Raw genomic sequence first — 11,296 nt, 5'->3', positions numbered from 1 at the left:
GAGTCAGGAACATTCTTGCAAAAAAATGCAGGCGGTGAGTGCCAAGCAACATCTGACATGTAAGTCTGATTCACAAAGAACTACTTCAAGTAAGAAGAGGGACAACTAATTTTGGCATGAAATTTAGTAATGAATAAACTAATTCATGTTTTTTTACATGAAACTTGTAAGCAATCAAATGCTTCAAAACAAATCAGGTACTTAACTACACTGTGAAACACAACTGCTTCCTGGGGAGCTTTTACTTCATAAACAAATAGAATCTTTTGACAGAGATAAAACCAATAGAAAGAAGTTGGATTAGTGGGATTCCACAAGCAGGGACAGCAAATTAGTAGCTTAGAGAAAATGTGGTAATGGAGAAAATTTGAACTCGTGCATTTAGTGGATATAAAAGGATTAATCTTGATGGATAAGCTTCTATCAAATCCAGCAAAAAAGATAAAGCACCTGAAGGGAAAGGAAGGAAGTAAACTGCATAGAGAAGAAATAATTCAGACTAAATGAAATAATGTAAGACAGAATGAGAAAGACTAAAGAAAAATCTCTCTGTAAAGACATCTAGAACAACAAATACTTGAAATTCCTTGAAAACTTTGCTGACACAAAATAAGAAAGAGAAGGAAAAGTACAGACCAAAAACTAGGTACTGTTTTACCCATCTGAAATGGATTTTTGATGAAATATGTAAGACCAAGCACATACAGAGTATTCAAAAAATGTATTCTTTAGAAAGAGATGATAAAATACTCTTCAAGAAACACACTCCATTAAAAAAAAAAAAAAAAGTTCAATCAAAAGAGCAAATTTCACTTTGACTGGTTCCTTTACTGGCAACAACATAGTTATAAAAGTTGAAGTGAGCTCAATTAAAGTAAGGTTCATATTCGATTTTGGTTCACTGACTTTAGCAAATCTGGATAGTTATGCTAATTGAAAATGTCCACAGTTCAGAAAGCAGTAATCTAGACTTAATGTAAGTACCAACAAAAGACCTTAATGACCCAATGGGACAGTGAAGAAATAAAAGTATTTTAGCCTAGATGGCTGCCACTAGGCAAGTGACTCCCTTAGCTTCTATTCTAACAGTAATCAATTTCCCAGTATCCCATTTCCAGTTTTGACAAAGTAGTTTTGGCCAGCAAAGTTCTTCAGGAGTGCTTGGGTCAACATACATTTAAACATTTTGTACTGGAAGAGAACATTTAGAAATGATGATGCTGTATGCACAGGCAGAACACTTACCATGTCAATCTTTTGTCCGAATCTTATTTTTTTTTCCCCCGTATATTTACCTTATCTTTGATTTTATCAGCCCTGGTGTCCAAAAGCTGAACTTTGCTTTGCTCCTGGTTGTATTTGCGGCCTCCCACTCCTGAGGTTATAGCTTTCACTTGTCCTGCAGATGTTGCAATGCTAGTGGATAGTACAGATGTGCTGATACCAGATACTGCAGTAGTACTGTTCCCATTCAGTGATCCATTTATACCTTATGATGACAGATTTAGAAAGCAACACTTAAAAAAGCTGAAGTAGCAGATACTTTCTTTGAGATGTTGCAGTCACAGTAATCCAGCTTCCATAAACACATTAGGAAGATATTTGACTATTTACAGGTTACTCCCCACATATATTAAAAATTTGCCATCTAAGAGTCACTTTGATGCACTCATGGAGTTATTTAAAGTAAAACATGCAGAGCTCCCACGATCTAAAGGACAAACACGTTTAACACTGTAAGGAGAAATAAAAAAAAAAAAAAAAACAAAGACAAAAAAATTAAAGCTGAAGTTGCCCATTTTTAAGTCCAAACTATCCTTCAGTTTAGTCAGGGGCCAAAAAATAAGATATTGAATGCAGTAAATATTTCACAGAATAATTTGTTTACAATTTTGAAGTATCAATAAGCTCCAAAGAAAACAAAATGAAGCCCAAGATACGAGTTTCGCAACGTGTAAAATGAGGCTGGGGGGAAGTTGGGGAATGTTATTTCAAATAACATCCACGTTCAAGCTTGCCTACGTATCTGCCATGACAACTGCTGTTCTCTAAGAAAATACCTCAACCAGAAAAACTTACTACTCTGCATTCCCAAGACTGAAACACACATCAGGTCCTAAACCATACAAAAACTGTATTAAAAAAAAAAACAAACAACAAACAAAACAGAAAAAAAACCCACATCACAGAATAAAGAACAGAACATCCAAAGTTGGAAGGGATCCACAAGGGTCATCAAATCCAACTTCTGACTTCGCAGTGCACAGGACAACTTAGAAGTTGAACCACAGCTCTAAGAGCACTGTCCAAACGGTTCTCCAACACAGATGGACTTGGGGCCATGACTGCTTCCCTGGCAAGCTTGCTTACCCTCTCAGTGAACATCATCCTTCTAATATCCAACATGAACTCCCCCAGTGCAGCTTTACGCCACCCCCTTGGGTCCTGTCACAGGACCCCAGAGAGGAGAGACTAGCACCTCCCTCACCACCCTCTTCATGAGGAAACCAGACAGTAACAAGGTCACCCCTCAGCCTCCTCTAAGCTGAACAAACCTAGTATGAAACAAATGTATCTTACACCTTCAAAAGGTGTGCAATACCACCACATAAAAATACAGGCTGAAATGCAGGAAAATTGTTCTAATGTAACTGGGCCATTTTCACAGAGATCCTGTAGCTGTAGCCATCCCTCCCCTCAATACCTCCCAAAAACTACTTCCTGATGTCTGCTGCTTATATGCAGAGGAATAGCATTCACTAGAGAAATAAAATGCCTCCTAAATCAAACCATAAACTTTAAAAGAAATTTTTCCCCTACTGCTCAGTCCCAGACAACTGTGGAAGAAGAAGAAAGGGAGTAACTGTATGGCTCATGACTAGTTAACAGAATCTATTTTCACAAAACTGTTTAGGAATGGGAAGAACGATGAGGTAGAAAACTCAAATTCCACATCTTTCTGCCTGTGCAGAAGTTCAGTGCTATTATTCCCTCTCCAACTTTAGCCATTACCTTTTTCTGTACTGCTCCGACTATTTTTTCCTGTAGCTCTTGAGTGGAATGAAGCAGAATCATGATTCTGTGCAGGAGGTGCAAACAGTGGTGGAATTCCCAAGAGTGGTGGGAAAAAAGCTGCCCCGGGACGAGAGTGTGTGTCCGCTGTTCGCCACCATTCTGGACCACAAAGGAAATAAAAACAAACTTCAGTTGTTCTAATAATGTATGTAAATAGTTCTGTAAGCATGTTGCTGCGCAGAATCTAGAGCAGATTTACTAAATCCAGGAGCAAGAAGAAAACACAACACTCGGGAAATTCTTAGGTGACATGAATTTCCTGCAATTCTTGTCTTAAGCCACTGAAGTCACTCCGGTACAGATTCCAATGCATTTTTAATTTACATATAATCTGAAAGTAAATACTGCATAGAAGGCTATGTGACAATAATCACCAAAAAATAAAACTGCTTGTCTTTAAATGGGATCAATATTCACAGGTCACTCTTCAATGTATCTTTCTGTATCAGAGCTATGAAAAAGCACAACAGGTTGAAATCACCTCTGTAATCCCAGTCTTGGAATATTCCAAGACCTTCACCACAAATACATATCTGAAACAGTTCTCCAAGAAATTACATATTTAACATCAGATCTTCTAGCTCTATACTGACTCTAAGAGGTTTCTATCCTGGACTGGAAAAAAGCAGTCTGTATTTTTCTGTAACATCCCTATTAAAATGGTTGTTTCACAACAAGAAACAACGCTACTCTGTGCTGCTTGGTGCATAAATTCAAGTGGTTTAACAAGAAATACAGGTTTCTTATTAAAAAAAATTAAAACTTAACGTTCTTTTTTGTTTTGTCGCTATTTTAAGCTTCCATCTTAAATGGTAGTTTATTTCCTTTTTCCAGGAAAATAAACTCAAATGAGTTGATGCTGTCCCTACAACTTTGAACTTTTAGCATTCTTGACTATAGCAGAAACTATTTAAAATATTTATGCAACCCTTATACAATCCTTTTCTGAAAATTCTTGAAACTGTGCAAGACCAAATTGTTTTGGGGTTTTTGTTTTGTTTTTAATAAGGCACTGCTAAGCCTAAGCAGCCCTGTAAGAGGCAAATATCCAATGCACTGCTTGTCATAATGGTTTCTGTGCGTAAACAAGAGCCCAGAAACAGTGTGCACATCTGCACAGAGGAATCCCTTAGAAGTGTCTGGATCATCTTTTATATCTGTTGCAATAACAGCTACAACGTATTGTAACACATAAGTCAACAACTGAAAAAAAAGCAAAATACAAAGCATAATTAAGGAAGAACCTTTCATACCCTCTGATGGGAAAGAAACTTTAGAAAGAAGACCTTATGTTAAAGTTATATCTATGAGAAAGGAAAATATATGTCTTTGAAAAAAGATGCAGTTGTATTTTCTCAAGAAAGAAAAATCTCTTCTAAACTTCTCTTAAAACTAACTCTCTCCACCACCACTAATGAGAGCAGAAATGATATCACACTACAAGCAGCAGAAAAATCAGAAACATGACACATAAATGCCCTTGTGACAAGGGCTAAAAATGTAAAACCTAAATCTAACAAGCAAGTGCACGTAAAATAATGCATGCAAGAGATGGTTATCTCTTGGCCAGGTCCTATACTGGCCATACAAATCTGTGAAGGTGTTAAAAGGGTAGCAATGATAAGTGGCTTGGTACAGTCTATTTATAAAAAAAAACCCAACTGTTAAGACACAGTGCTTTTTAATGCTTAAAATATCAGATCTGTGCATATACTTTCCAGTCTTAATAGTGAAAACTTCCTTATGCAACACTAAACACTAGACGTACACCAGAAAGTGCAATCTACACAAGTAATAGGATGGATTAGGTGGTAAGCAAGTATTTTCTGACTTCTGTGATTAACTGCTTTTCTTCTGCTTGAAAATTATTTCTTTAGGTCTTAAAGTGCAATTATGATTCATTTTTTTAATTTTTCAACCCTGAAATATATCTTAAGTTGGGGCATACATTCAGGACAAAAACAGTTTTGCATGATATCCCTGTGAAGAGCTGAGAGCAAAATCTGTGGTTTGGCTCACCAGCATGCTTCATTTCTTACAAAAAAAAAAAAAGGAAACACCACACAAATATCTAGGGGTTTTATCATACATTTCATGGATGATAACTGTGCTGTATGTATAGAACTTCTGCCACTTTACACAAAAAAAATTGCCAGTGTAATTAAAGGAATTAAAATATATAGCTGAGCAGGATTTAGCCTAATGCATTTTTCAATTTTTTTTTTCATATTGCTATGAAATACATTAAGGTGTTAAAGAAAGTAAGAAATAACTACCAGGTAATTGAGATTCTCGATAAATACATAAATGACATTTGAAAAACACTAATAAATTTTAACCTGCCATTGTCAACAGACACTGAAACTGTAGTAAAAGCATAGATCACAGTGATTTTAAAATGTTATAAATGGAAGATTTTAATTGCTAAAAAGACACAAAATATGGCTAGAACACCAGCAATCAAAACAGAAGTCTGGACACGCCGGAACAACAATTCCAAAACTTTCAGCATGGTATGGTAAGCAGACTGTAGCTGATCTGCAAACACTTCACATTATCTTAAATTTGGAACTTGAGCATATATTGCTATATATAGTAGTTTTATATGTATTCTGAGTGGTCCCACAAATTTACAGAATTATTGCCTTGAAATGTACTAGACAAGAAAGGTAAAAACAATGGTCACTGGACAATATATGAGACAGTACCCATGCAGGCAAACTGCTACCACATTAATGACAAAGGTGCTGTTCAAGGGTTAAGCAAGATTGTAACTACATACAGCCAGACTGCCTAAAGTAACTTCTAAGCTACTTATTAGGTTATCATGATCTATGGAAAATACCACCCTTCAATAAAACAGATGAACCAAAGTAAGATTTTTTATTTCACACACACACACTTAACCAGGTACATGAAAATAAAAAGCCACCTTTACAGACATGAGTGCCTCAACTTTAGTTGAAGTTTCTAAGAGCATCAAGAGAAGGTCACAAAATTGTCGAAGGTCAGGTGCAGAGTTCTTTCATTCTTTCTTCAACAGAAATCTTTTCCATGTAGAAAAGTTTCTCTTGCAAAATGGAATAAAGCCAATGAAACCTATGATAAAAAGCTACCATCCCTTACAACAAAGCTTAAAACAAGCACCTGTTAACGCTGCTGTACTAATGTGCGAGATGGCTGTTACAACTGAATCAATCTTTCGTACAAATTAAAAAAAGAATACTGAGAACATTACAAATGAATCAGTATTCACTGCTTTGGAAAGTACTTTAACCCTCCTTATTTCACCTCTACACACTTTTCTCTGAGATGCTTCTGCTTTTTGCAGGTATATCTGCTTTTACTCCTCTTGCATTAATAACAAACTATTAGTAGTAATAATAATAAGCCAAAGCTGTCTTATTTATATCACACAAAATTTTTAAAATATCTTGGGATCTCTCTGCAGTACCTGCTGTGGGATTTTACCAGTATTTAATCTGACACTCCTAAACTCTACTGGTGGTGAAATCCCACAGTCCTAAATTCTACCAGGAGAGTACTGGAGGGGTAAGATGGACATGCAGGGACTGACCAGGCTAGAAAAGGAGAAGTCTCTTCAAGAGTCTCACTTCTTGGCAGATACATCTTCAAACTACAGAAAAAAATTAATTAAGAAGCATTTTGACTTAACTGCATACTTTGGAAAATGCATTACAGTATTTAGTTTACTTTATAAAGCTTTATGCTCAGAGGTAAGATTTAGAGAGTACAGAAAACACTAGCTAACTGATGTCTTACAGTGGAAGTAAGATGCACCATTTTGTACTCATCTTTCCTGTGCAATCTGTTAATATTCTAAGGGGTGGGAGACTACAGGCTTTACAAGATGCCACCCAAGAACACTGACTTCTCAATATTGCTTTCAGGTTTCAGTAATGCTTTCAATCTCTGATTCTCTTCTTTGTGCATTTATTTGAAGCAGAGCAGGTTGTCCCAAGCCGCTATGCAGTCCCAGTCTTGAAAGTTTCCAAGACCAAACCAGGTGAGGCCCTGGGTGACATAGTCTGATCCTGTAGATGGATTCTGCTCTTCAAACTAGAGGCCTCCTGAAGAGGCCTAGACTAAAGGCCTTCAACCTGGGCTTTCCTATGATCTTACAAACTTAAAAGCGCTTCTCTCTGTAAACTCAAGACAACATCCAAATGACCAAGCATTCCGTGTTTCCCAAGAAACTCACTTGATCACCAAAGGCATCTGCACAATGCATTTTTGGAGGACTTTGTACACAGAAACCATTACTTGACTGTGTCTGCTAATTCTTTTCCTCCTCGTAGATTTTCTGAATTATCTTATTGTGTTACTATATACAATGAGTAATTTTGGAGTGATCTCCTGATTGCAGTATCTTATCATGTTAATTGTTATGAACACAGGTGCATTCCCTATGATTTTTCATTTATTAGCACCTACAAAGCCACATAATACCGATATTGCATATACAATACAGAGAAATTCCTCTTACCAAAATCAGATTTCTGGGGGGTTTGTGATGTATACAGGGAGTATTTCTTCATATTTTCAGCCCAAGTTTAAAAACACTGTATTTCACTTTGCTGAACTTAGTTCAAATGTCTTCAATTTCAGTTAATTAATTATTGCATTTAAAGAAATAAAAGGCAAAACAAAACTAAACCCCATTTATGTACCTTCTTCCAAGGTACAAGTGATATATACTGAATGCAAGTGATGTCCATACTGAACTAGTAATACTACATGTTAGCTACCATCTGCTACACAGTTCAATTAGGAAACATGACAATGATGCTGATGAGCAGTAAGGCACTGTAATGTTTTGTAATACTTTTAAGATAAGTCAAGTTAAAATATCCCTTGAGCTTAAGTTTATCAACTTTCTTCATCATGCAACAAAAAAGAGTAGGTGATTTTACATGATATTATGCATCACCTTGGCCTTTAAAAGAAAATAGCTGCAGTGTGTGCTGCCTAAGCTATTATCTAATACATCCAGAGAAGAGAAGCCATTAATTTTTAAATAAGCATTTAAAAACACAGAATAAAACAAAGGAAAAATGGAAACAAAGTTTTTTTAACAATAAACTTACCTGTAATGACATTTTTTTCTTTCTTACTTGTTAAAAACATCAACAGTCCATCTCACAATTCTAGTATTTCCTATTTTAGTGCTTACTCTTCAAGTTACTAACTTGCCATAAACACTCTCTGCCTTGCAAAATTTTGTATTAAACCACATTCCTCAACATTATTGACTCACTTCAAATAGGTTAAATATTTTTGAGCACAGCTTTTGAAATTCTGTTAACCACTAACATAAATAAATGACTAAAAGCATTACTCTAAAGGGCAACATACAGTTCAACAATGCTGGTCTCTTAGTAACAAGGAATGATAACTGTGAATGCCTTTGTTAATATTAATGAACTTCACGGTGCTATATGAGGTTTTCAAAAGAGCTAAAAAGGAATAAATGCTTAAATAATGCCTTATAACACAAAGCATCAATGCACAACCAGCAGAAATACAAAAATAACATGGTATTTCTAACAATGCTAAGGACATTCCAACTTACACAGCAAATCTAGGGAACTGCTTAGGGTGACAGAAATTAATGTGTATTTTCCTCCTTTCTGTGTTGTTCTTTAATCATTACAGTACTGGCAAAGTTTGCCTTCTACATTCCTCCCAGCAACAGTAAGTCTTTCAAAGAACTTCTATGCACGATTTCATAGTAGTGGGGAATGTCCCTCAGTGTAAAATGCTATTACCATCACATTCTCCTTCAACATTTGCAACTACTGTAAAATCCCACACACTGTGAATTCCCACTTAGTTTTTAAGTATCCATTTCAATTTTGCTATTGTCACCATTAAGAATCCTTAAAAAATCAAGTCAATAAATATTTACAAGCCTCATATGAAAATTCTGATAAAACCAAGGACTTAAAAAAAAAAAACCACAAAAGACATTTGTTTATACAGTTTTACAATAGAGGCACTAAATCTGATCTTTCTCAGCATTTTTTCAGAAGCCAGAATGCCATTTTTATAGAAAGCCTGAAACACAAAATAGTAGTTGGTGTGTAAAAAAAATCTGAAAATTTAGTGGAAATTCAGAGACTTTTCCAATTAAAACAATGCTTTGGCTTTGTGCATTTCTGTCCACAATTTTTAAAACCCTGTGGGTCCATTCAAGGGGAAATAGTGGACTACAAAAAAACTGAAGATTTTTGCTTTGACAGAAGCAGCACCTGGTTTGGGATTTTTTTTATTTATTTTTAAATAAAAAGTCAATGAACTTCCTCCTCTTTGAAATTTTAAAATAAAAATCCCTTCAAGTCTGAAAATATCAAAGCAATAAGACTTGATTGTTCAGCTTTGAACAGTTTCACACTTTGGTATTATTACTCCTCATGAAGACAAAACATTGAATTATGGTATCAATTACTCATGTGAGAAAAGGCTGTTGGTTTATATTTTTCCAAAGTTGCTAACACTCTCATGAGAATGAACTGAAATCTTTTTCCAGAGCCAATTTTCTTTTACAATGCACCTTCTTATTTTCAGCAATGGGTGAGTAAGACGAAAGCAAGTAAAGTATCTCTTGACTGGAATGCTTTAATTATTCAGGAACTAGTGCTGTATTAACCAATTATACTAACCGTATGTGATATATTTCATAATGGTTTCACACAGGTGCTTTGTGTATTTGACCTGGGAATATGCCAAAATAATTTATTTGTAGTGTAATCTCCCTGGAAAGCATAAAGACTCCCAGTCCTAACTCACCATGCATCACTGGAACCTGACAGGGTATGCAAATCAAGTTTATTGTAGAGACTACTTAACAGACTATTGATTACTGAAAGGAAAATAAATAGGTGAATTAGAATAAAAAGAAGCTCTCTAATGCATGGATTAAGACGTCTTGTTAATTCTTAAACTATTTTATTAGATGGTAGAAAAATGAATTTTAAAATGTGAATGTAATTTGACATCAGAGTTGGGTTTTTTTTTTCTTTTTAACATCACAGAAGCGAATAACATCTCAGTTTAGGAACAGGCTACAGTACTGGTCTGTCTTGACTACACAGTATCTTGTAAATCCAAGAAAGTTTTGACTCAGTGAAGTTGCTCATACAGTCAGGTCATTCATTGGTAAACAAGTCTGCAGGTCGTTGACAGCCTAACACTTCTGTCAAGTTTCTCCAGGACAGTGTATACCTTTTCAGAGTGGATGCAATAGTAACCATAGTGTACTGTGTCAGACAGAGAAATGGATATACTCATCAATAAAACTGATGGGAGCGTACTGACAGTAAACTACATTCCAGCTTGGTTTTAGGAATTTGTAGTGTCCTTGAGAAAATATATATATTCTTAAAGACCAGATGCAGTCAGGTAAAAAATATGACCATTAAAAGAAATAAAAATCAAAAAGGAAACAACCCATGAATACTGGAAATTACTACGAGTCCCTGTTAGCTATCAGACACAAATTAAGCTTTTTAAGCAAAAGTTGAGAATAAAATTTCAAAGATTACTGAAGGAGTACTGGGATTTTGTAATGAAGAAACTGATGGTTTAGTATCTTTATTACATTATTCATCTGCTTTAGTTTTATTGTATTACAACAGACCAAATATATACCCTATTATATACAGACAATGCATATACAGACACAAAATTACACTCTGTAATATCTACAAAGCAAAGGCAGCAAGGACAGGTAAACTAGTCACATAAATCCTCAGTTTGGGGCTGTACATCTATAGCCACATGTAAATGAACTCCTATTGCATTCTGGGAACCACCACAGAGAACCATCTTTAGTGGCAGAAGCTAATGAATGCAGGCATAGAAGTCTTCTGGAGTTGAATTTGTAGCAAAGGAAAAATTTATTTTTATTGAAAAATAAACCACGTTACTTGTTCTGGATCAGTTTTAGTTAAGAACTTTTCTGGCTGATCTGAAAGTAATTAAAATAAATAGTTGAGACATAATTCTAAGTATGCAGATGTTCTGAATTCTCTTTTTATTTCCAAAGAAGCAGCAAATTGACAAATGCAAGCTGTAGTAGGGCACTCAGAATACAGTGGTTCTATAGTATGAGGGCAGAACAGATTTTTAGTTTGGAGAATGCACACTTGCTCACTCTACTGCAAGAGCCAAATTTGATCTGAAAGTAGTGGATTACCAT

At 35.4% G+C, this 11,296-nt stretch overlaps 1 protein-coding gene across 10 annotated transcripts in view; it reads right to left on the bottom strand.

The window, feature by feature from the left end:
- The window catches only part of BAZ2B (bromodomain adjacent to zinc finger domain 2B), a 134,107-nt gene that overhangs the window by 51,644 nt on the left and 71,167 nt on the right, over window positions 1-11,296 (bottom strand). For all 10 annotated transcript variants that reach the window (XM_031053493.2, XM_031053494.2, XM_031053498.2 and 7 more), the window contains exons 4-5: window positions 3,013-3,174; window positions 1,296-1,489 (exon numbers count right to left, since the gene is read on the bottom strand). In XM_031053493.2, coding sequence (XP_030909353.2) covers window positions 1,296-1,489; window positions 3,013-3,174 — 356 coding nt within the window. The remainder of the gene's footprint in view (window positions 1-1,295; window positions 1,490-3,012; window positions 3,175-11,296) is intronic.

Source organism: Melopsittacus undulatus, chromosome 4 (assembly GCF_012275295.1).
Source record: "Melopsittacus undulatus isolate bMelUnd1 chromosome 4, bMelUnd1.mat.Z, whole genome shotgun sequence".
Taxonomy (NCBI): Eukaryota; Metazoa; Chordata; class Aves; order Psittaciformes; family Psittaculidae; genus Melopsittacus; species Melopsittacus undulatus.
Note: the sequence above shows the minus strand (reverse complement) of the source record. Positions and strands in the feature narration are given on the sequence as shown.